The sequence below is a fragment of the Lissotriton vulgaris genome, chromosome 4_1, assembly GCF_964263255.1.
Source record: "Lissotriton vulgaris chromosome 4_1, aLisVul1.2, whole genome shotgun sequence".
In the NCBI taxonomy this organism is placed as follows: domain Eukaryota; kingdom Metazoa; phylum Chordata; class Amphibia; order Caudata; family Salamandridae; genus Lissotriton; species Lissotriton vulgaris.
This window is the reverse complement of record NC_141691.1, coordinates 2,093,654,714-2,093,682,231: the sequence shown is the minus strand read 5'-3', so window position 1 is coordinate 2,093,682,231 and position 27,518 is coordinate 2,093,654,714. Positions and strand designations below refer to the sequence as shown.

The 27,518-nt window shown below is 39.9% G+C and overlaps 1 protein-coding gene across 1 annotated transcript in view; it reads left to right on the top strand.

The window, feature by feature from the left end:
- The window catches only part of LOC147725111 (GTPase IMAP family member 6-like), an 88,612-nt gene extending 63,036 nt beyond the window's left edge, over positions 1–25,576 (top strand). The window contains exons 2-3 of the mRNA XM_086966541.1: positions 7,115–7,238; positions 21,779–25,576. Of these exons, the coding sequence (XP_086822667.1) occupies positions 7,115–7,238; positions 21,779–22,479 (825 nt within the window). The 3' untranslated portion in view covers positions 22,480–25,576. The remainder of the gene's footprint in view (positions 1–7,114; positions 7,239–21,778) is intronic.
- Positions 25,577–27,518: the final 1,942 nt, after the last annotated feature.

The window sequence follows — 27,518 nt, the reverse complement described above, 5'->3', positions numbered from 1 at the left end:
TATCCTGTGAAAAAGTCTTCTGCTGGTATATCATGGATCATGTTTGAGAGAAAACTATTTTCTCATGATTTTCCCGTAGAGGTCTTCTGAAAAGATTTTGAGGATGAATCTAAATTCTATTCAATATACAGATAGTGGGAGGAGGTTAACTATGCACCTGTGTTAATAAGTACTCATTTTCAAGACCAGTCACCACTTTGACTTTTCATCTCGTAGTTCTGTTACCATATTACCAAAGTGAACCTGGCATTCATGAATTACCTTTACAAAAGCAGATTATAAACCACTCTATGTCTATGAATACGAATTTCAATGCTTTTTCAACAATGTGGCTCTAAAAAAGCATACTGAAATGGTTAAGTAGAAATTACACCACACAATGATCTACCTATTAAGAAATGTCCCCTTGTATTAAAACTTGTTTGGCATCTATTAACATTCTATGTACTTGTTTGAAGAGATGTATCTCCCCTTGTGTAAAAACAATCCTGCTTTGGTTTTTGGAAGAGAAAAACAGTACCTAGGGGCCTTCGAATAATGCTGCTGCCATATGGATGGAGACTTTTCATGTGTATTGTGTGACAACAGGGAAGAATGTTCAGCCAGACTAATGCACACATTAGTGAAACATGCTAAAAGAAAAATGGAGCAACAGACATTGATCATAGACACAATCATGAAAGAACTGAAGAAGCATAAAGATGATGCAACAGTAAATGATCTACTAGTGAAAAGGGAGAAGAATTTACAAATGAATGATGAGGAAATCATGGAGAGGAAGGAACGCAAGTTTACTAGGCATTGTCTTGATTATCAGTATGGTCATATTTTTACTTTTGTGGAACAATATGATAAACTCAGAATGAAAGAAAAGATTGACAAGCCAACCACTGATAGAGACAGTGAAAGTGAGACTCATCCGGATGAACATGCTGCAAGGAGAAGGAGGCAGAGCACAAAGCAACTGTGAAAAAGGAAATACAGGACAAGGAGGGGCAAAGGGAAGAGGGAGAGGCAGGAAATTAGATCATATATAGAAGACAACAAAGAAATGAATAAAGAAAAAACATTAGTCATTAATATCTCCAAGTCAAATAGACCCTCAACCAAGAGAGAATACTTTATCCAAGACTGACATTTTGCCCTCTAGCACCTTCTAACTTTACCAGTGCCACAATAGAGACCTATAAATACATCAGGAAACTGAAATTGCATAAACAATTCCAACTGAAATCAAGGAAAGGAATGAACACCATTATATCAAGGCCAAAAACATTAGTATTCACATAGAAAATGCCATAGAACTGTTCTGCAGAAACTTAAACTCTACCTTCCACACGAAGACCTAAAACGAGCAGTCCAAGCTCTTGTACTGCCCAGACTAGACTATAGTAGTGCCACACTATGTGGCTTACCTCAATACAAATTGGCCCCTCTAAGAGTCTCCCTCAACGTGGCAGGCAACCGTGCCCTTGGAACAAAAAGAAACAAACGCATTGCCCCGGCCCTAAAATCCTTAAACTGGCTACCGTTATGAAGCAAGAATCCAACTGGAAATTGCATACATGACGCATAAAGCGCTACACTTCAATCCCCCCAGATATCTGGCTCAAAATCTAGAAAAGTCAGGAGACTGCAGACCCTCGCAAAGTGTGCACACCCTGCTTCTGAAACCCTGATGAACCCACAATAGGAAAAAAGGGAGCGAGAGCATTGTCAGTTGTTGCACCTAGAATATGCGACTCTCTAACACCGGACTTTTTTTAATCTTCTCTACCGTTTCCTGCAAAAAAAGAAGCAACATCTTTTCTTCTGACTAAGTTTTTACCCTAAGACAATATATCTGTGCCTATGAAAATGTCCCCATACTAACCTCTCTATGATGATTGACCATCTTGTTACTGACTTTAACGGAGACAAAGCCTTTTATTCTATTTTACTTTCTAATATGCTTGTTTATCACGCATGTGTCTTTTGTTTACCAGTCTAATTTATATCCTACTTCTCGTCATGTAGAGCGCTATGATACCCACTCAGGTCATGTTCGCACTATACAAAACTTTATAAATGAATAAAAAAAATCTATGAGTGACAAGTTGTGTAACAATGAAATCACAGAGAGTTTACTGAACCTGTCCACTATACACGGTTTTTGTCACCTGCACTATGGGCAAGGCTTGTAATTTCAGCACCAAAGCAAAAAAAAGTATTTTCCTCTGTTACCGAAACCTACAGGATGATTGATGAACATCTCTCTTGTTTAGCTTATTCGTATCTATACCTTCTCACCTGTCCATGCAAAAAATCATATGTAGGCAGTATAATGTTCCCTGTCAAGAAAATAGTGTTGGAACATATGCAAGTTATCTAAAATAAGGATAAACAGTATCCAGTTGCTTCCACTTTGAAGAAATCCATAACAGCATAGTATTTTAATTTGATTAATTGCATTCCCAAATCCAATTGGGGTGTCAAAGAATGCACAAATTGCGGAGATTGGAATCCAGATGTATTCTAGAATTAGACACTTAGGCCCACATACATCAACAATGCCATTTGCGATTCCTTATAGGGAATAGCAAAAGGCTATGCATGAAGAAATCGCTAAAAAAATTGCGATTTCTTAATATCCCTTAATTGCGACTCACAAATTGCGAATCGCAATTAAGGAATACCTCCCCATTCATTCCTAAGGGCCTAGAGGCCCATAGGAATGAATGGGAAGACATTCTCAATTTGCGAATCGCAATTAGCGAATTGCAAATTGAGAATGCAATTTGAAGGGTGCAGGGATGTCCAAAGGACACCCTGTTGCACCCCTGAAATTGGTCTGTGCAGATATGTTGCGCAAACATATGTCCTTAGGGCATGTGTGTGCACAACATAAAACTTTGAAAAATGCACAAAATTGCATTTTTCAAAGTTTTTGCAAATCACCATGAAGTTGAACTTCATGGTAATTTGCTACTAGCTTTTTTGACTTTGATGCATTGCATTAAGTTATCTCAATTTGGGATTCCTTCAATGCAATCACAATTTAAGGAATCTCAATTTAGAGATTCCTTAAATTGCGATTTTTGCATTTGAGAATCTGCCCATTTGCGACCTGTTTTTAGCTTGATGCATGTGGCTCTAAGGTACTATCAGACTTGAATTCAGATAAGGAACTTTCTACATATTTAGGGGAATATGATGCATGGCTTTATGATGTAAGATATATATATACAATTTAATGTTCATGCTTCTGCTTGGACCCTTTGTATCCCTGATACACTTCCCTGACCACAGGCATTATTATCATTATAATGGTAGCTCATTCTCTCTGTTTTCCCCTCTTTCAATTTCTTCTCTTCTTTTTTCTTTCTTTTTTTCTGTCGTTCTTTTTTTATTTGTTCTCCATTTCTCTTGTATTTCTCTTTCTAATGTAATACATTGTATATGAGGTTGCCTCCAGCGACGTGGTTTTTACATACTAATGAGATACTTGGTTTTAATAAGGTTGTTCTTTTTTCTTTTTCTCTGTTTTTTCTTCCTTTTTGTCCACTGACATTGGACCAGCTGGGAAGTGATATTTGAGAAGCTATCCATTTAGTGAGTGTGGAAGCTGCCATTAGTGTGGATATCCCATTTTTGTTTTTGGAGGACTAAGGGGCACATGCATCAAAGGAAATTGCATTCGCAAATGGTGCGAATCGCAAAATTCGGCCGTTTGCGAATGCAATTTCAAATTTTTTGGATGCATTAACATTTTTTTAACTCTCGCAATTTAAGAAATCGCAAAATTGCGATTTCTTAAATTGCGATTGCATTTACGGAATCTCAAATTGAGATTCCTTAAATGCAATGCATCAAACTCTAAAAATTTGCGAATTCGCAAATAAGGGGAGCAAATTACCATGAAGTTGACCTTCATGGTAATTTGCGAAAACTTTGAAAAATGCACTAATGTGCATTTTGCAAAGTTCCATTTTACACACACACATGCCCTTGCGGCATGTGAGTGTGAAAAATGTTCTTCTAAGCAGATTTCAGGGGTGCAACAGGGTGTCCTTTGGACACCCCTGCACCCTTGAAATTGCATTCTTAATTTGCAAATTTCTAATGGTGAATTGCAAATTAAGAATGTCTTTCCATTCATTCCTATGGGCCTCTAGGCCCATAGGAATGGATGGGGAGGTATTCCTTAATTGCGATTCTCAAATAGAGAATCGCAATTAAAGAATTTTAAGAAATCGCTATTTTTATAGCGATTCCTTGATGCATTGCAATTTGCAATTCCTTAATTGCGATTCCTTATTTTTCGCAATTAAGGAATCCCAAAATGCAATATTGATGCATGTGCCGCTAAGGAACTAGTTATGGTAGTAATTAAGGACAGTTTGCTATTTTTATTTCTTTATTGTGAGACTGTGTTAATGTGTTAGCATGTTTAGTTCTTACTGGTTTGATATTATCTCACCAGGGCCACATTTAATTTGTTGCCTTACTATTGGCATAGTTTCAATATCTGGCCACAGGGGCATAATGAAGTAGAACTTCCTAATATATACCTAGAGCAGTATGTTGTACATTCTCTTCACAATATGTCCCCTTTCCTTTCCATTTCATTTTTTTTTCAGTTTCTCCATTTCTTTCAACCACGCATTTATATCACTTTTATACATTTTTAAAAAACTTTCCATATTCATTTCACTGCTCTGCTCAAGGATGTAACGCATTGCATGGACATACTTAAATGTACTATGCATGATTAGTAAATTCATTTTTATTTAATTTGGCTGCTTTACCAAGGAAGCTGTGCACGCTGTTTGTTTTTGATAATTTATGGATGCCTTTGAGGTACTGGTCACCCGGAGATACCAACAGTGATTATGCATATGTATTGCCCCCTGGGACTACATTGACATTATGTTTGGGTTTGCACTTCATATTCAACACTGATACATTTGGAAATACATTCATTTAATTAAATGTTGGATTACAATAATCATAGAAGATATGAGACAGGACTATACCATTTATTTGGCAATGTGAAGATAATCTGGGATGCTATCAATATTATTATTATTTGATTTTTTTCCAACTATATATTAACATTTGTGAGTATCCCGGGCATCTAACCTGAGATTTCTATTTCTATTATTCTATGGATGTTTCAAAATGGCTGAAATGTTTATTTGTGCTGGGAGATGACTCCAGCTGGTTGTTATTTTTTATGTCACTGTATGTCATACACGAGAATGTTCACATTATTGCCGGGAACATACCTTCCCTACCCATGAACAAGGTGTTCTCTATGCCAAAAAGCATTGGATTAAGTCAGCTTAGATGGCAGTAAATCATATAAATATAATGTTATTTGTATACATTTCTTTTTAGAGGGAAGTGCACATACATGAGCTGGTTTCTGGTTTGTTCTGTGTAACTGCTTGAGTTCAGGGCTCCTCATACCTTTACATGCACCTACGGCATTTAGAATCCGGCTTTTTTTCAGATTATGCCTCATATGTATATACTTGTGTGTATATATATATATATTTATATATACCAGTGATATGTGAGGTCATCATCAGCAATGCATTACTGGGCACAAGTTATAGTTAGTTTAGGTAACTACACTTGCTAAACTTCTATGGTTTTGCATGAGTGAAATCAGAGCCTAACAATAATCATATAGCATGTTACAACGCATGCTAAAACATAGTGCTTCATTACAACGCGGTTGTTTCAATGACCGCATTGTTAGAACGCAAAACCTTTACATCGCAAGTCATTAGATCGACTTGCTCTTGATGGCGCCCCAACCTTTGGATTATATAATTTACTATTCCAACTCCAGCCTGTGCAACAATAGGGAAGATGTTGGAATAGTAAATTATACTATTCCTTAGGTTGGAGCTCCATCTAGAGCAAGTTGATCTAATGACTTGCGATGTAAAGGCATCGCGTTGTAACAACGCCGTCATTGTAACCATCGCTTTTCAAAGGTAATGCGTTGTAACAACCATGTTGCGAAGGCTGTTTCCCAACCATAATGTTTCTGTAACCTTTGGTTAAAAGTTTGCCATCTAGTAATGTACTATTCTCTACCAATCATTCGCCTAAATTACTTTGTACATCCAATTGCAAGTTGAGAACTCTGAAAAATGTGAGTATTGCAGCACTAGCATTGTTTATGCAGTACCACCTCCCTTCAATGTTGATCGCAGCCTGGGAGGGGTATGCCCTGTGGGAGAGTCAACTACTGTGAAGAAAATTGCACCAGTGCGTGTGGCAGAGAACTGGAGTTAAGCGCACAATGAGGCACCGCTGGCCCAACCTGCTGGACCAAGAACACGACCTGCTAGACCTGCTGAGTGTTGAGGTTGAGGGGCTTGGGGGTGATTATTTATTTTTTGTTTTCTAAAACACTATTTTATTTCCAAATCCCATGCTGCTCACACTCAGAGGTAAGTTAAGTTTATGTTATGAATATTATGTGATCTAGCTTGAGCTAGCAAGGTACTCAGCACTACCTCATTGGACTTGTTGGGGCTCGTTTGGGCTGCTTATTTAAGAAGTCATGCAGACTCCTCTGTCCTATCAGTAAGATAGTGGTAGTGGTATCACTGAGTAAATGTTCTCTGTCTTTCTTTATGCAGCTGATACAGTCCCAATCTCCCAGTGATGTATAGTATGCACTTATGCATTGAAAAGAGAGACTGAGGTCCTGACTTATATCTCGGTGGACAGATTACGCCACTATAACAGTGAAGGATATCCTGTCCACCAAAATATAAACCCCATAGAATATAATGGGATTTATATTTTGGTGGACGGGATATCCGTCACAGTTGTGACAGAGTAACCGTCCACCGAGAGCTAAATCAGGCCCTGAGTTGGCCCATCATAGGAGGTTGAGAAGCAAACATCATTCCTTGCATACATTAGTAGTTCCAAATGTAATATAGGTTTAAGAAATTAGTAATATGGCTTAGGTTGAGGAAATTAGTAATTAGTCAACTCAATACTACTAGTACTCTAGGCGATCTGATTTTGCCTGTCAAAATAATTTTGGGGAGATTAACTGAACCACTAATCTAAATGTTTTTATCTTTTTTATTTCTCTTATCAGCACCCAACAGCAAGAGGGCCTCAAAGGCAAATTAAGGAGGTACTGCCACCACCTGTGCCACCGCGGGTGGATCCACCACCACCATCAGGCCCTGCTGCAAAAGCCAATAGTTCTCCTTGCCCCAGTAAGTTCTGTTATTAATATTATTTCCCTTACTTTTACCTCTCCTCACTCTTATCACTCCATTATCCTTGCTTTCTAAATGTCATGTTACTTTATCTGACTTTCTCCTTTCTGTTCGAGTCTGTTTATTTCTTCTGCTTTTTTAGTAGGCTTTCCCTCTCCTCGTCCCTATCTTGTGGTAAATAGTGGTACTCCACTGTGAAGATTGCAGGCCCAAATAAGCTATTATTCACCACACATGTTTAACGAGAAGGCTTTCTTTTTCTTGCTTATGCTCAAGCTGTTAAACAGGTGAGTGGCCATGGTCATAGTGGACCCCCCCCAGTTTTGTGTCATCACTCATTTACAGTAAACCAGCAATTTCCATCATAGTGCAGCATGGCAAGACAGTTTAGGTCCCATTGCATTTGCTAACCAAAACAATAAGTCCTCAATTGACTGTTATTCCAATCATATATTACACTACAATGACTCAGAATCTTGTGTTTTATCATCCTGCAAGTGTTTGCCTGGTGTTATCATTGCCTGCTATTGCTGGGGCCACTTCCATAATACCCTACTGGATTTGGGTGCAACAAAGTGAAAAGCCAAAGATAGGCACCGCTGATGGGGGCTGCAAAGTCCAAAATCTCCTTGTGAGCCCTATTAGCGCTATATCAAGTATGCTGCAGCCCAGCAGTGCGGGCCGTGCCTGGGAGTACCCGGGCCAAGGCGGGCTCATCTTCACCCGTCCTCAAATGGAAGAGGGTGGGCTTGGCTGGGCCCTGTCTCTTGGCTTGCGTCTTCGAACCTCAAAGAGCTTTTTTGCCCGGTAGCCCACCATTGGCTAAGGAAGAGGAAACATTTACTAATCTATATTTTGATTGTTTGTTACTATTTTGGTTTATTGGTGCATGTAAAAGCATGGGAAAAAGGAGTTAATTGAAATTGGCCCTGTCCCCACTCCATTGCGTAAGTGCACCTCAATTGATGGGATGCCAGAATGTGCTGTGAATGTGGTGAGCAATAAAATAGCACTTGCTGAAAGGAGATTGTCTATTGGGTCCACCGGCCCTAGCTCTGAACTTGTTTGTGGCTTCGAAGTTAGCTCACAATGGGCCTCTCCCAATATTGAAAATTATAGATTCTCTGTGCACACATGATACTCAACTTGTTTAAGTGATAATCAAAGTTCTGTTGTGTGATGCTCCATTCGTTACACTGCATCCATCAGTGCCTGTCAATACTATGTAACTGGTCAGGTTAGGCGTACCAGTCCCTGGTGAATGTGCGCACTTTTTGTGACAAACCACAAAGGTTTTTTCATCCAAAATTATATAAACCAATCATTCAATAAATGAAATATTTCAACCATAGTTCTTCATTCTTTTCATGAATGTATTTCTCAAAGTCATCTGTTTTGATTCTTCAAAAGCAATGCAATGAACATCCAATTATGTTTTATCCATGAGTTTCACAAACCCTCTGCATTTTGGGTCCATACATCGGACCCTTCTTCAGGGGTCTGGAACAGAAATAACAAAAATCAAGATTCTATTCAGTCCATTCTCATATTGTTACAAATATCCAATTGCAAGTTTTACTGTAAATAAAAACTTATTAAGGAGTATAATAGCAAGCTTTCATGAACATGACACAATATCCAAATTTCAGTTTTTGATAAACCTCACTTCACAATATGAATCAGTTAAACGACATCACAATATATTCTGTGACCATCCGTATAATCAAATTAATAATGCACTTGAACCCACGTTTTTCTGACATTTATTCAATGCCCCTTGTTGTGAAATGCATTTAGCTCTGATCCAAAAACATTTGAGTTCTAGTAGTTTAAACCTCGATGTGGATCTAACGTTCATAATAAATGCTAGTGACCAAGAAATCATTGTGTAAACTTCCCTATACTGGTACACTGCTCTGACAAAAGACTCGCGTCTCTTAATATTAACCGGGAGCGCAGCCATCCTACATTATGCAGCGCGTGTACTCTGTATAGCGTTATCTTACGGATCTCGCTGTTGGAAGCAATCCTCTTTCCTGACTGTTCTATCCAAGTCGGATTGTAGTTAGAGGTAGCTCTGACACTTTCAAAGCGATTAAAAAATGCATTACTATGGTATCACGTGATACAGACCACATGCTAACTACTCTGGTTGATATAAACGTACAGCAGGAGTCTAGCACCTCAAAGAGCAATAAAGTTAATAAAAAACGTGTCAAAGACTATTGTTTATATAGGCATATAACCGATATTGTCTGTAGGTTCAAAACGATCAGTGCGAAATACTAAACAGTTTGAAGATTAAATAACACTCCTGAATCAAAGTGAATTATTCAAATGTAAACAAAACAGATCACAAAACTAGTTACTATGGCATTGTGCTTAGATAATTATGTAGACCCATATTTTATAAAAAAAACAAGCTAATTCAATCCGGTTGTTCAACCCTGACAGATGCATGGGATTCAATATTTTGATCCAAAAAAATTCAGATTTCAAAAGTTGCTTGTGCATATCCCTGTCTGGACGACTTTTGAGTGACTCCAAGACTGTGAATCTCAACTGGGCTACATTATGTCCGTCTTCTAGCCAATGCATGGCGATCGTTGATTTGTCATTCTTCAATCTTATGTTGCTTTTATGTATGTTATTCTAGTTTTAACTTTGCTTTCTGTCATGCCGACGTATATTTTTCCGCATAGGACATTTTAATGCGTATATCACGTTTTTGGTATCACATGTACTTGAATGTTTCAAGCTGATCTTGGTTCCTTTAGATGGATGAGTGGGTTCACTACCTTTAATCACATTATTGCAGTGTGTACAATTGCCACATATTTGCATGCCTTTATGTTTACTGGATCCACTTTTTTGAGTCTTGTTGGATAACAATTCTTTTAAATTCCGTGAGCGTTGGTATGCAAAATGATTTTGTTGTTAGTAATACATCTTAGATCAGGATCCATCTCAATCAAGTGCCAATGTTTTTTGATTGCGTTGTTAATTTGGCTCACCTCTGTTGAATGTTTCAAAATACATGTTAGAGGTTTGTTTAATCTGAGTTTTTGTTTTAGTAATGCTGATCTTTCTAGAGTTTGTACTTTCTCCATTGATTCTGTGATTAGTGATGTGGGATACCCTCTGTCTGTGAATCTCTTGGCATATCCCTTTATGGATTCCATGGCCTCTTCTTGTACACTTGTTATTCTTTTCAACCTAATGAATTGAGAGTAAGGTAGATGCCTTTTCAAAGATTGTTGGAGGAAACTCTGAAAATGAAGACAATTGTTCCGATCTGTAGGTTTCATGAAACATTTGTTTTGCTACCCTGATTAGTGATCTGATCCAAAACATCCAAAAAAGCGCTGCTCCCTTTTGAGATGGTGTAAGTAAATTTAATGTGTAGGTGACAGTATTGAGATGTTCAAAATATGTAACTAATGTTTCCTTCTCACCATTCTAGATGATAAAAATATCATCTATAAACCTTTTATACATTATAAGACTGTCTCTCCAGCCTTCCTTCTGAAGGATATGATCATTTTCAAATGATGACATATACATATTGGCATATGCCGGCGCCCCGGCAAACCCAGTGGAGGTACCATTACAATGGGAGAAGTATTTTCCATTCCATTCAAAGTAACTATGGTATAATGCAAAATGCATTAACTCCAATAGAAATACTTTGTTTGCTCATTCACAATCATTGTTCAGCAGGAACCATTCTATGGCTTCTAACCCTTCATAGTGTGGGCTCGACGTATATAAAGATGTTACGTCCACTGTACAAAGCCACCAATTTGACATGTCATTTTTCGGTAATATCTCCAATAGGTTGAGAAACGCTGTAGTATCTTTAATGCAGGTTGACCAATTTTGTACTAAAGGTTAGAAAAAAGTGTCTAGATACTGACCTAAAGGTTCAGAGATTGATCCGCAATCTGACACTATTGGTCTGAATGGAGGTTTCAATTGATTTTTATGAACTTTTGGCAACATGTAAAATTGTGGTCGCCGAGGAAATTCACAGTCAAGAAACCTGTATGTCTTTTCATGTATCCAGCCCATTTCCAGGGCTTTGTCAAAGATCTGTCGCATAATTTTTTGGAATTCCAATATTATCACCTCAACCACTGATGATGGTGCTGCTGCTTCAAGGTTTCCAATGCCTCTCAATTCCCCGAGTCGAAGTTGCCTGTTAACAAGTCATATGAAGGGCCCTTGGTCTTATGACGTAAGAGGTAATGCTCAGTCCCCTGCATTACCTAAGAAGTCCAAGTGTGGAGTGCGTTCCAAACAACCTGTAATGCAGCTATCACCCCAATACAGCCTGACACTTCACCCCATTGTTTAGCTTCAAAGAAACCTGATAACGCTCATCAACCAAGAATGATGAACTTTGATTGCATATCACAAAAAGGCACAGGGCATCTATTCAAGGACTTCTTCACCCGTTTAAATACTCTGTTAAAATCCGAACTGTCTCCCATAGTTGTGCACTTAGACGCCTTGGAATCTAAATTGTCATCATCTACATCTCATCTGGTTCCCTTACATCACATTGTAATATCTCTGCAATCTTCAGCACGTTTTTGCTCGTCCACACTACAACTTAATTCTGCAACCATGTTGTATGCTCCAAATTTAGTACCTTTGACTGATGAAGTTCAACCAGATAAGCACATTGGTCTAATGTATCTATGGCCCTGCCTTATCTAACCCCTCTGCCAAGCCCCTCGGAAATTTCAGAGTAGAACCTCAAATGACAACCCTTAGTGAAGCTGCACTGCTTATCAATATTTCAGCCCAAATTTCGGCCCGAGCAATGGTTAATCTTTCACCTGCCCACTGCCCATATGTACTGGTTATCATTGGGGTTCTAAGCCTGTTGAAGGACTAGGGTAAGTCCTTGGGAAAAAAACACAGCAAATCTTTGAACTGTGTTTGGATTAGCCCAGATACAATGGACACTTTGGGAGACGGTGTGGTTGTTAATTATAGGTACATTATTTAGAAAGAGGAACCAGGAGCTTTTGGTGCGGTCCTGCACAACGCTCCTGGAAGATATGTAAATCAAAATAATTTCCAGTTCCTAACAGTGGTGGAAGTGAACAGGTCTGTTATGGATTACCCTCACAGACCCAGAAGGATGTCATGCTTTTTCATTGGGCTGTGCTCCTCGTCGGGCCGGCACTTCAATGCATTATGGGCTCCCACGAAGGGTCTCTTTGCCGGAGATCATTTTAAGAGACAGCCGTTTGGTGAGTGGGGGTCAGTGGTCTAGGTAGTCCATAAGTGTGAGTAGTGGATTAAAATAGGACTAGTACTGCCCTAGAGGGAACTAATTTAATTTGTGGGCTGTACTAAGCTAAATAAAATGTGTGAGCCCTGTTTAGAATATCAATGATCCCACAGAGTCTAGTATGTGTATAAGGTCAACATGTTTCTTACCTTCTACCCCTAACAGGTCAATCGACAATTCTTCAGGACTAGTGTCTAGAGGAGTCAATTCTCCTAAACTCTAACAATACGGTAAAGCCGGTGCTGAATACTGTGTTTGTCACCAGCGTTGTTAGTGAAGATCCAGGGTTGAAGACCTGGATAGGTGAGACCCCCGGTGATGGGGTCACAGGTGCACGGGGTAGCCGTGCGAGCACTACGTTGCTCACTATGAGGGGAGGGCGCAATTAGCGGTGCTCCTACCGTTGCTCAGGCTCCCATTAGAGTTTTGGAGAATTGAGTCCTGGAGGTCCAACACGTATTCTTGTCCACAGAATAGGCATTGGAGGACAGGCAGAATACAATCAATCCACATTAGTCTAAAATGTCCAAGACTCACTCAGTTCTCGAAGACGAGGTGTGCTCAGATGCATTACGATGCGATCACGGAATCGGCGCTCCTAGAGCATTTTTTTTCCATCTTCTTAGTGACTGGGACATCCATGTCCAGCAAGTAACCCTGGAGCATACAGTGACGAGATATGCGATACCCAAGAGCATCCCACAACAACCTTGATCATTCAGCATCAGGTAACTCCCATTTGCAAGTAACTCAAACACCAGATAAATCAAGGTAGCTGGGATCCTTTTAAGTGACAACTGAAACCATTACGGGCCCCATGAAGCATTATGTCCAGGCATATGAGAGATCAACTTAAGGAATTCTTCGAGTTGGTACTGCTAAGGAATATTTCCATGTCCCCATTCCTACATCAAAATCTTTACCGCAATTCCCAAAATTCTTTGATGAATATCCTACCCATCTCTCCCTTTCTGGCTGTCTGTTGTTGTTTTAGACAGTACTGAAACTAGAAGGTTGTGACCGGCAATGTTATATGGCCATGGATTAACCAGTCTGTAGATGGTGACTTTGCCACAGTAAAAGATATTTTTTCCAGTTTTTCAATACGCAGCATTGTATATTTCGCTCCCCTCTGTGCCATCGTTATCTGTTTTTCAGTTAGATTATATACAGAAAATAGGGACGTGCTGTTGATGAATCGCCAAGGCACATAACCAACCCACAGTGATTGCAGCATCCAGCTTAATAACATAATAGAACACAATTTTGGAGAGGAGTTGCCATAACGGCTAGGGCTGTTTACCTCGAATCTGGGGCACTGGTTTAGAGTCTTGGCAATGACGCTGAAGATCCTGTGATTCTGGGCAAATCACTTAATCTCCTTGTGCCTAACAAAAATGAATATGTCCTCATGTAACGCAACTGGTGCTATGTAAAGCGCTCTGATACCCAATTCTGGTCAAGTTCGCACTATATAAGACTCTAAAAAAAATTATAATTATAATAGTGATTGTCCGTGTTGTAGTATGGACAAGTCCTGTTCTAGTATATCTATAGCAAAAGATACAATGTTGCCCAGTGCATAAATCCTGGATGGTAATGGGGTCAGACAGTTGTCAACTACTGCTCATGCCTTATCTGGGTTAATCTTATCAATTTGACAAAGTCTCTCTGCAGCTTCTTGTTTACATATCTTCCAGATTTCATCATAGTCAGCGAAATAGAAAGGTTTCTGAAGTGGTATTTGAGGACCTAATAAAAAATCCCTTAGATCCACCTCATCTGAGAGTAAGGATAAGTGCTGTTTTACTTAGGACAGTGTTGAGGTTTCTAGCCAATCAAGGCATAACTTCCCAACACTGTATGATGTCACTACCCCTAGATGTTCTCTTTGTACATATTGTGGGCCTGGCCTATGGATACTAAACCCTTTAGCTGTATTCTTGAATCTTCATTGATATGTGTTGGTGTCTGTGGACCAAACTAACCATCCCTTCCATTTGGGGTCTAAAGTATTGTACTGCATAATGTCATCTATGGTATCACCTCCACATATTGTAAAATTCAAGTGTGAAGATGTGGGAATCTGAGGTGTGTTCAAATCCTTGTTTTAGCTAGTCCAAGACAGGAAGTCTGTTGCACTGTTTCATTCAGAAATATTATCTGTTGCAGAATGAGGCAAACTCTAAATTTTCGTACCATTCCTTAGAACCCCAGACTGATTTTATGTCTATAGTGTCCTTCCGTAAGTCAAAACCCTGTTCAGACAGTTGAGAAATTAAGGATGCAGAATAAATCTGCTAATTAGTAATTAGTCAGCATATTTTACTGTGTAGAATGTAGGTGCAACCTGATAGTAATATGAGATAGGGTTAGAAGTGGCAAAACCTGAAAAATATGGAGATTTCTGTGCAAATGTCTTTGAACTATCTTTAGGTGGTGTCAGGCAATGTTCGCATTGGTGGTATGTGATAACACTTTATGTGGGATACAGGATTTGTGTATGAAATGATGGACATAATGATGGTAACAGTACATATTATCAAAGTCAGATGTGTCATCTAACATTTCATTGCTTGAAAAGGCAGCAGATTGTTTTTAATCAGACAACATATTATTTTCAGTTTTCTAATCCCAATCATCAGAAAATATACTGGATATCTTTGAGAGAAATTTTAAATAAATGTGGAATCTTCAAAAGTTCAGTGTGGCCAAATACATCATAATCAACTTAGTCCCAAACTATACCATCTGAAATTGGAAAAGCTGTAATGTTAACGATGAGATAATGTATGAGGTTTCAGGACCAAGTTCACTTTTGATACTGCAGAGCAATGTGGGAGATATTTTCCATTTAATAGTAAGTACAAGACAGTCACTAGGCGAATCCAGACCTGAAAAAACAATAGTCCAGATATATCCAGAGCTGGAGCTAGGGTGAAACTAGGTAAGCCTTTTTCAGAAAAGTGTAACAAGCATGAATGTTTTACTTACTGGAAACTGGAGCTGGTGTTGTCTCAGGTTCACTGAGATCAAGAGAGAAGGTATCAAAATCGATAAAGTATCCAGATTCAGTCCGATCTAACTTTGGTAGCTTTGCAGTATGTGTTAAACCGGCAGGTGTCTCTTGTCGACGCATGTTGATGTAGATGTCGGTGCACGGCCAAATTGATATTTGTCTTTCATTTATAGCCTAAAGTTCTACTCCCAGAGGAACGAGTTCTATTTCATTGTTGGAAATTCCTTCATTTTGTAGTGGTGACTCTTTGAATGTTATGAGTCTTTCTGTCTGAACTTCCTGTATGGTAGTGAGAGGAGAGCGTCAGCTACCCAGGATCCCACAAGGCCTACTATTAAGTATCGGCCACATAGTGTGGTTTTATCAGATCAAGGGAGACAAATCTCTTTCTTTTTTTTCCGGCAAGATGCGGAAGAAGTACTGTTCTTGTTCCTTCGACAGCAAGGACAGGTATAGGCTTTCTGTATGATGGCCCAAATTCGTTCTTGTCCTCGTTCTTTTCCCCAATCAGACCCCGACGTTTGAGATCAAGACAGGTCTTGCAGTGACTGATTTGACTTCCCCAGTGGCAGTTTGTTTTACTTGCACGTTGCTTAGTAGTGATCCAGATTCATTCAAATCCTGTAAAACAGCTAAACATTTATTAATGTCAAAAGGTTTTTCATCCACAACTGTGCTTTCATAATCGAGATCAGGTACCCCCATTCTAGTCCCAAATAGGACCTCATAAGGAGTGAGACCCCATAGAGGACTTTATTTAGGGCTCGCTGTACTCCAAATAAAGGATTGACTCAACTACCACCCAAACCTAACTCTTGCTGTTAAAGGCTGCTTTAAGTCTTGGGTTTTCCTCTTAAAGGCCCAATTTCCCCTGTGATGGTATGGAGAAGAATACCGCAATGCGACGCCAAAACCTTCCATGTCTGTCTTGCAAGCCCTAGTGCTAAACGCTGGGCCATGGTCAGAATGTAATGTGCCAACTGCGTATGTCCCTATGAAGACTCACAAATCTTTTATTGGGTATGGCCTCAGTGCTCAACTGATGCTTGAACAGTTACAAAGGATGTGTTGAGAGGAAAATCGAGACAGTGTAAATAATATATTCATGCTGATCCAGAGGCACTATTTCAATTGAGAAATTATGTTCTTCATATTGCAGAAATGCTTGTGTTTTCAACCTTGGGGCATATCTGTATTCTACATCCATTACAGTTAGAGAATTAGCCCATTGTATCCATCTTGGATGTAAGGCTTTAGCATTAGCAACGCTTGCCTTTGTAGCAGTCTCTAAGGCTGGTACCGGAGTTTCAACAATTATTCATTTTTCCTGAGCCAGTGCTCTTTCTCTTACTACAGCGGTCTGTACTGCTGTCTGTATCTTTTCTGTAGAAGCAAAGCGCATTTCAGCAGTTGTGTTCAGATGTGATTTATATGCTATGAGTACTGTTTCTCCTTCATTGAAGGTTAGGTAGGTATACCCAGACTTACCTGCTATAACGCGGATCACTAGGTTGCTGACGTTTACTCGTGTCTGCAAGTGTTTTGAAGCTATCATGTCAGCTTGTAGGGAACAAAGAATATCTGTGTGTTCCTGTGTTCAATGTCCAATGTGACAATACCAGCATGTGGGTATGGGAGATGCATGATGAGAAAGGTAAAGATGGTGCAGGTAAGGATGGTGTGGGTGCAGGGCCATCTGTCAGTGAAGTCAAGGGAGCAGATACACATGTTGACAAGGACAATTACAGAGCTGGGTTTGTGGTTAATACGGACTTTGATAAGAAAATAATATACTGCTGTTGATGTTAGATCTAGAGGTCCAAAATGTTTCAGGTGTGGCAGAGGAGGACATTGGACAAACAGTCCGGGGAGCTTTGCAAGATTTGCATTTTGAAAAAAGTACAGCAAGAAAGGACATTATGCTTGTGTATGTTGTGGATTCAAATAGCAACGTGTGAATTATTTAGAGGAGGAAGTGAAGGTTATTTCAAGTGTGCATGATGATGGGGTGTGGATGAGGATCTGATTGAGATACCTGAATGTGAAATAATGATTGGTGGAAAAAAAACGGTTCTTAGGTATTCTGGATCACCCTACACGATGATTGGAGTAAAAAAATGGACCACCACATTTGTAAGTGAGGATGTTGAATTGTTGCCTCCTGATATCAACCCTGTGGGTTATGGAGGTGTGAGTATTGATGTGCTTGGGTATTGTGTGAAGAAGAACCAATTTGCTGATTGTGAAACGGTTGGTAAAATTTATGCTGCAAGTAGGTGTGACAAACTTCTTGGTTGGAGACATCAGAGATACATGGGCATCATACTTAATCTCAACAGTAAACAGAAAGTTTTGGTGCTGACCAAGGAAGAGTGGCGCTTGGATATTTGTACTAACTTTTCCAAGGTTTTTGGTAGCAATCTTAGATTACTTAAAAATGTTGAACATAAGATTATTTTGAAGTGTGCTGTGGTACCTTGTTTTGCCAAAGTGAGGAAAGTTCTGCATATGATGATGGAACCATTGGAACGTGAGATCAAGAAGCTTAAAGAGAGAGGAGTCATTGAAGAAATTGACAGTTCTGAATGGTTGGCTCCAGTGGTGTTGGCACCCAAGGATGGTGGAAAAGAGATTTGTTTGTATGTGGATTTGAGAGGTTTGAATAAGATCATTTGGTTGACAGACAACCTTTACCAAATATCACAGAGACCTTGGCCCTCATATAGGGTGCCAGAATTTTTAGTTTAATGGACTTGTCCTCTGCTTACCACGCGGTTAAGCTACATCTGGAGTCTAAAGACTTACCTTCTTTTGTAACACCTATAGGTGCATTCCTGTTTATTAGAATGCCTTTTGTACTTACCTCCGCTGCGGCATGTTTCCAGAGAGTAGTGAAACAGGTATTGCAAGGTTTGGACAAAGTTCGTTTTTTCAAGGCAATATACTGGTGTATGGTAAACATTTGCGGAACGTGATGGAATTTTGTGGACATTTTTGGACGGATTGCAGAGGGCATGTTTGGTAATCAAAAGAGAGAAATGCAAGTAGAGAGTCACATCTGTGACTTGTTTAGGGCAGATAATTTCCAGTGAAGGGATTAGTCCTAAAATGGAATTGGCTAGGAGTATAATGGAAGCTCCCAAGCCTGTTAACAAAGATCAGGTATGATCTTCCTTGATTTGGCAGAGTTTTGCTCCAAATTCATTCACAATTTTGCCTGTATTTCTTAAACTTTGAGATCTCTGTTAAAAAAGGATCTTAGTATGTATGGGCCAACTAATGTGAAGTGGCATTTTATTTGTGTGAAGGATTGCATTGCAAGATTACCCACTTTGGGTCATATCAATGTAAACAAGAGAACATTCTTAACCACAGATGCTAGCATCTGTGGGTTAGGTGATGTACTTGCTCAAATTGACAATGAAAAGTTAAAAGTAGTTGCGTTTGCCTCTCGTGCTTTGAGAGAAGTGGAAAAGAGATACTCTTGAATGGGAGGCACTAGCTGTATTTTGGGCAGTCCTTCATTTTACATTCTTGTTGTTGTGGATACCTTTTACTGTGAGTTCTGATCATAAACTACTCTCCAGGATTTTCACTTGTAGAGAGATGGATAATCTTTCCCTTAGAATCTCCAGATGGGTGGATGGGTTATTCAACCATAATTTTGTGGTTGAACTTATCCCTGGTTTAAAGAATGGTATGGCTGCTTGCATGTCCAGGTTGCCAATTCAGCTTAATGTTGATAATGTAGATTGAGTAAAAGTGAATTGGATTTGTGAGTCTGCATTACAAGACAAGGAGTGGGTAGATTCTTATTCAGGTTACCCTGATTTTGATGTGCAAAAGGACGTCACTGTGAAAGGTTGGCTGAAGAGGAAGATACTGTCTCCCACTTTGGAGAATTTCTTCAGCATAAAAGATGAGTTGAGCATTTTGGATGGAAAGATCTTTAGAGAGAAGCGTTTGGTGGCTTCAAGAAGTTTAAAAGGCAAATCGATCAATTCGGCACATGAAGGCCATTTGGGTCGCAACAAGACCAAAGCAAGACTTTGTGAGTGGTGCTGGTGGCCCGGTAGGAAACATGAGGTGGAGGAAGTGGTAAAAGATTATTGGCAATGTGCAAACAATGAAAAATCTAGGAAGACTTTCTCAGCACCAATTTTTCCAGTCGAGGTGCCTGCTGATCCCTGGACTAAATTGGGAATGGATATTGCTGGTCCATTTGAGTTGTTGACCCATGGAGAGCTTTATGTGATTTTAATTGTGGATTATACATCCACATGGGTGGTAACTAAATGTGTACATATTGTAAATACTCAAACTGTAATGGAGTTACTTAAAGGTGAGTTTTCCAGCGAAGGCATTCCAAATTACCTTAATCACTGATAATGAGGCACAGTTTGTTTCTTTCTAGTTTAGCCATTGTTCATTTTATGACTGCTCTTTAGTCTTTAGACTCCACAGGCTAATGGGTGGGTGGAGAGCATGAACAAAATTGTTAAAGGTTGTGCTCAACGTGCAATCCTGAATAAGGAATCATTGAAAGTGGCTTTGAGAGAGACTTGGTGGGCACATAGAGTAACACCCCACTGTGTAACGTCTTTGTCACCTTTTGCTGTTCTCAGGGGAAGAAAACCACATTGTAATTTAAATCCAGCTTGGTTGAGACTGGATACTTCTGTACTCAACCAAACTTCTGCATCTCGGTTGAGAAAGCGAAGAGAGAGATAGCAAAACAATTTCAAAATCAATTTTGACAAAAGACATTGCACCCGAGAGTCCGATTGGTGTGTTGGTGATACAGTGTGGTGATAAGAACTTGTATAGTTAGGAAAGGACGTTCACGATTCATGGGACCTTTTGTGATTTCTGATGTTGAATAAAATGTGCTTGAGTTGGATTCTGGTGATATTTGGAGCATGTCTCGATTGGTGAAAGTATCCAACCAACGTTCACAAATGCTTCAACATGTCGTTGCCAATGAGTTTGGTAGCACATCTAGTAACGATCCTGGTAGTGCGAGAACAAGGCCTAGTTGGCATAAAGATTATGTGATGTAGTCTCATTAAATGCACTGATGTATGTGTTCTTGCATCATCTGTTATGGTGCTGTAAAATGTGTTTTTATTGTGAATTGTATCTTTATGCTTTTATTTCCTTATTCTCCTTATGTTACTTAATCCATATTCCCTATTTTAACTTTGTATCAATTGATTTTTTGTGTTTCATTATAAAGGGGAAGATGTGTTATGGTTATGGGTTGTGTCAGGAACACTTACTATGTCACAGTGTGCTGTAAGGAGTTCCAGATGCTCCTGTGTTCTGGGTTGGAGCGTGGTTCTTGCAGTTGATGCTGGATCAAGGTCTGTGAGGGTTGATGATTTGTACTTCGACAATAAATCTTTGAAACACAACTGTGTTTGGACGGATCTATATTTAACATATAAATGGACAATTCAGGCCAAAAGGATAAAGGATTTAACTTTATGTCACGCCCACCACCATTGGCATGTGGTTTGAGTGCCATCCAAGCAATCTTGTCATCATTGGCATGGTTTCTGTGATGCTGTTTGAATATCTACATGCCCCCCATGCAATCCTTCACCCTCTCTCTTGCCAGAACAGAGCACAGCAGGGAGCAGGCAGGCAGCAAATCCCTTTCGTGAATCTGTGTGATCCTGTGCAGAGGTACCCCAACAAATAAAAACAGCTGCCACAAACATAAATCAGTTCTGTTTCTAATATCTTTATGTATAAAACGTATAAAACATGGGCACAACCATTGGGTAACACAAAATGGTAAAAATAACGATGTTACACAGTGGAACATTATGAAACTGTCATCAACAGCTGAGATCAAACAAGGATAAAATGCATCTAGCGGGGAGGGCTTTACATATTAGGTGGGGACAGGGAGATTTACTGGGTGAGTGTGAGGTGTGAGACACATTTGGTCTCATAACTGAGGAAGGGGTCTTCGAGGTGAATGATTCAACAGCCACTTTAGTTCACGCTCAGCAAATGGCGTGGAAGACCTACACACTGCCTATTTATCCAACAACAGCAAAGAGGATCCCCCATAGCTACACTTTCTGACATTGTTCCCCCTCCAGTAGAGGGAGCACAAGGAGGGGAGATGTAATTATACTGTCAGTTATGGAAATCTCTTTCCTCACCAGTGTTTGCACTCACTTGTGAATGTTCCTTCCACAGGTGAGCAGTGCGGAGGAACAGAAGGGCTGAGGCTAATCCTTGTCGGGTCCTCTGGAGCCGGGAAAAGCGCCACTGGGAACAGCATCTTGGGGACGAGACAGTTTGTGTCCAAAGGCTCGGCAGTGCCTGTTACCATGGAGTGTCAGAGGGGGGAGGTGGAGTGGGGGGGGAGGCACCTGGTGGTGGTGGACACCCCGGGCGTTCTTCCCTCAAAATTCCCCGACGAGGGGCTCTCTTTGGAGATAAAGCGGTGCGCACAGATCTCCTCCCCCGGTGCACAAGTCATCCCCCTCCTGGTGCTCCAGGCCGGACGGTTCACCTTGGAGGAGCGGGACTCCATGCAGATGATCCAGCGCCTCTTCGGGGAGGAGGCCCTAAAGTTCACAGTGATCGTCTTTACAAGGAAAGACGACCTGGAGGGTGAAACTATACTAAACTTTGTACGTAAATCCGAGCAGAAGCTTAGAGAGCTGGTCAATAGGTGTGGGTGGAGGGTCTGTGCCTTCAACAACCGAGAGAAGGGAGCAGAGAGAGAGCAGCAGGTGAGGGAGCTCATGCAGGTGATAGACAAAATGCTGGCAGGGAATGGGGCTGGTATTAAAGCCTGGTGGAAGGTCAGGCAGCTGCAGAGCGGAATCGCACAATTCAAGGTCTTTGCGGGAGATGCTGGAATCAAGGGTAAATCTACCCCGGGTAATTAGAAGTATTCAAAAGTTTCTTCGTTTAAAGTAGTCCCAAGCAACCCACATCCAAGCCCAGGAACCACTTTACAGCCACAGACCCACTTATCTAAGCATTAGATAGCTTGTGGAAATGCTCTAACTCACTCTGTTATTCTTTCTTTCGATTATGACCTCTTTGACAACCATTCTATCTTATAATAATTTACAGAATTGTTGGCCTGGAGGGTGAAACCAGTGCAGGGCCAAGGTCACTAAATATAGCCTCTACTCTCCTCTCCTGCGCTCTCACGCAAACAGGCTGCCACACCACACACACATTTCCATCATAGTGCAGGTCAGGTAGGGAAGTACCATTTAGTTCCTCACCATGTGTGGCAATGCTATTGGTAATATTGGCTAGCTTTATGTGAAACCTAGTCTTCCATCATTCCACCATGACTTTCAATCAGTGTTGATGGGGTCATATCTGGTCCCACTGGGTCCAGTGTTAGCTTATGATGTGGACTGAGTACATGGGCCAGTGTCGTCAGTGCAGCCCGGGCTCCCATACCACATGACAGATTTAGCATGTGTCATCTTCCTAGTCAGCACAGACATCACCAAATCTGGCCCACCCCCACCGTGTTCATCTAATTTTCAAGTGATGTTTGCCAACCACCCAACTCCAACCCCGTGGACCTGGCAGCATCAAGGGTTCCCAGTTCAATCAGTTTAATAATATAATCCGGTCGTGTCCTTTGATATGGCTGCTTTCATAAGTAGTATGAATCCCGAGTATGACAGATCACCAGTACTTCCCACACTCCACAGTGAACCATTAACTCTGTTCTGTGGTGAGCTGTTCAGTGCATCCACGTAAGACATAGAGACATAGGGGCAGATTTACAAGAACTGGTGCATCTCTGCATATCATTCAGTTAATTTGTGTCATGCAAAAAAAAAAACCTTGCACCACCATGGATGCAGCATATTCACAGTGCACCACACCATGGCGCAAAGATTAACACATGCGTAACGCATCTGGCGGCATAAAGGTTAGGCAGTGATGGAGTCGTGTTGCAAGTGGGACGGAACATCAGCATTGCTCAGGGAAGGCCTGTAATTGTTGTGCTGCATCATTCGTTACGCCTCCTTCAAGCAGACATCAGGTTTTGACGCAGCAGCATTGTAAATGATTCAGTGAAATCATGTTGATTTTACTGCATCACTTTTGCGAGACTTTCTTGCATGGGAACGCTCACCTGCTTACATTATACCTGATGCAGGTATAATGTAGCGCAGGGCTTTACAACGTGACGCATCTCCGTAATGTGTCACATTGTAACTTTGTCGCAATTTGGCGCATTGTTTACGATGCCACTGCATCACAATAGTGACATAACTGCGGCGTAAACGTGTCACAAGAGTCTTGTATATCTGCCCCATAGAGATGAACTCACAATCTGCAGTAACTCACTCTACATTCATGTTACATCCCACACTATGCAATCTCCCAATGTACTGTCCTGTATTGTGCATCGGTTTTCACCGTGTTTTCATGTATTCTTGCTCTATATATGGTCTAAATGCTCCACTTTACTCAAGGATGTTTACTTCATACTTGTACATTGTAAACCTCTTTGGTACCTTACAGTGGACTGAGAAGCGATACATCTAGGCATAAGCAGTGCTTTAATATCAGGTAGTGTTCTGCTTGCTTCATACAGCATACCTTGCCAAGATGTCAGGTGCATTCTTCAAGCAAATCAAATCAAATCAAATCAAATCAAATCAAATCAAATCAAAAATAGCTTTATTCGATTTAGTTTTTAATTCATAAAAGCAGTATACTAGACATTCATCCTAAAAACACATTTTTAGAAGTAAATGATTTCATGATAATGAAAGATAGTCATACATCAGCTACTTTCATAAAAATGTTCTATAGTTCATAACATTTTTGAAAAAAGAGACAACAGCTAAAATTGTCAGTTCATCATCTAAACTTTGCATCACTAAAAACGCTATACAACATTGTCTCAGCCCCATCTTTTTTAAAACTGGTTTTAAAAATCTTTTTCTTGGGTGCAAATGAAAAATGACAGACTAGGGTGATGTGTAATGTAGATTGTTGTGATATAGCGTCACATGGGCAGGACCTAATGTTTTCGACCAATCATTAGTAATGGGAAACTCACCAATCTATGTTCTCCAAGCAGTGCAGCATTTTAATAACTTGTTTACATAATAAGCCTCGATTCCAAAAAGGGTACATTTTTATGTTTAAAAAAAAAACAGAAACCAAGTGACCAAGCCAGCCTGGTACAATCTTCACCAATTTTCTATTTTTAAAAACTCCACGTTTGAGTTATATATGTTCTTATATTTAAGAATATGTTTTAAATGCAAACGTACAAGTGATAATACCATAAAAGCAACGTGATAATGTAGCTTGCTTGAAAGTGTTCATGTTTTATTTTAGCATGGTTTATGTTTCTAGTAATTGCTCATAAGCAACGAAGAACTTTTCAGAGAAGGTCCTATCCTGATGTATTGGAAATTGTTTTAAGTAAAAGGAATATTTTTCTGGATGAAAATAGGCGAAAGGTTAAAGAAGCTTCATTATTGTTTGCTCTGAAGATAAGATGATCACCAACATGATTATATATAAACTGGAAAAAGTATTTTTTAGATAGAGAAGACATCACTGTAGGGATTCAAGACAGGGGTCATTCGATGGCTGTGAACACCTTTCTTACTGAAGGTTAATGGAAGGGGCACCAAGTCCTCCACACAGGCTGACTGTTTGCCAGGCTCAGGGGTGCAGCAGCTGAACCAGGGAAGAGGAACAACATATGCTGCTTATTGAGCAAGCCTTGAATTCTTCAAATAGGGTTGAGATGAGCCACGTATGAAACTAAAATAGCCCATTTTCTGTGTTATGTTTTGTTTAGTCAGCTTAAGGAAATGAGGGGTTGCAGAACGTCCTTATAATACTGTCACAATATTACAATATTTCCTGCTGTTCTAATCATTAACATCATTGTCACTGAGATATGTACTGTTATGATTAATATTGTTCACATTGTGTGCACAAGGATATTCTTTTAATTTTAATAAAATCTTGCAAACAAATTCCTAGATTCCTATTGTTGCTGAGGGTTTCTACCCCTCATGAAAGCTTGTTTGGAATTTCAAAGCTACTCCTGTGAACAGGACTGAACATTACCAAATGCTGACCTCACTCCTGAAATGCTAGGAGAGTTCCAGGAGTTTGCAGTTTCCTGGGTAGTCCTTGATGGCAGAGAATGACCAGAACTTTCTACCTGCCTGTTTTTCGAAAGTCTCGAAAATGTATTAAACGTTGCATGTAATACTCACCCTGGAGATTTTCGAAAAATCCAAAACAAATGGATGGAAATACTACACTTAATTGTCATAATGACATGTTACAACTTTTAAACAAGTATGTTGAAACACCTAACAATATGGGACTTTTAATTCCATATACCACCTATGCTATCAGCCAAGAGTAACCTATCACGTGTAAACACCAAGATCATCTTCTGTTGGTTTCAGGCACACAGGATTCAAACAAGATCCTCTCTGCAGTTTCCTATCAATGATTGTCATGATAGTTTCAAAATGATGATCACTTTTAAAGATGTTCGTGTGGAGCTTCGTCTTATTTACAAGGCTGTGTTAAGCCACTTAACGTGGCTTAACGCTGACTTGTACATAAGGTCCCCCTTCACGCTATGCTTAGCGTGAAAGGGGTGGGCAATGGGTATTGCGGTTGGCGTTCCACTGCAACACCCATTGATATTGATGCTGTCCGCTTTTTACAAGGGTGGAGTAAATAGAAGGCACCACCAAAATTAAGACAAAAAAAAACCTGATCTTAACATTGCAAAACATGGCGAAACACTTTATTTCTCCTTGTTTTTGCTGTTTCTATGTGTGTTGCACTAAGCAGTATTATTGTTTATGTGAAGGAAATGGTTCTTTCCTACTCACGAGTTGCATCTTCCATGTGTGCTGCACAAAGCAGCACACATAAAAGTTATAAATTGCCGTTTAAGATTGTTTATGTGCAGGAAGGGGCACCATCCTGTACACAAACAATAATTTTCCAAAATGTAGGTCCAAGTGTGCCTGCGTTGGCGCTCGGCAGCTGAAATAAGCTCAGGGGGAAATGGAGAGCTGCAACGTATATTTATAAAAACAGTGGCTAACGCTGCGCTCCGTCACTTCTTTGTAAGTATGCCTCTTAGTCCCACCAGAATATCTGATACTTACTGATTGTTGAGGGGACAAACATTGATGGGGTCTTCCTGTGATTGCTAAACCGTCCTTGAAATGTTAGAAAACTGTAAGAGACATACACCCAAACTTTGATATGCTCCAAGTAAATCTTGTTGATTCGATGAAGTCAAAGGACCATTTGGTAGCTTTCCATCAATTGAATGCCCACTTACAAGTGATCTTACATCAGATAAGGTTACAACAATTCTACCTGGTGATTTGGATGTTTATCTTGAGGTCCCCATAGACTATCAGGTGAAATTAAAAGAGTCTATTGCCTATCTTATCTTTAATACAGCACACATATTTTCAAACCACAGCGAATGTCAGTTGCTTGAATTGATTTTAAATGACAGAGATCTCCGTAAGATCTCTGTGAGAGTATGCCAGCATTTGCATTTTCATGAACCAATCATTTATTTTTTTAGATTGGTAGAGATTTTCAGGCACTGTATTTCTAAAAGCCAATTATTGAGCTGGTTAGTTTTGTTCATAAATGGAGAAATGTAAAATGTTGATTGGTTGGCTTTTACAATTAAGCCATGTACAACATTTGGTAACATTGTAGTGAACTCCAATTATTTGTGAGACCATTCAGTCAACAATTGTCTGGTGCAATTTAGGATACGGTGCAAGATGTACAAAGCTTCTTAATACCAAATTGCAATTTTCTATCCTTTCCGAATCACAAATTCCAAAACATTATTTGGTATGTGTCATCCAGGCACCGTAGTAATTTGTGATTTGGTAGTATTCATATTCATAATTTACTG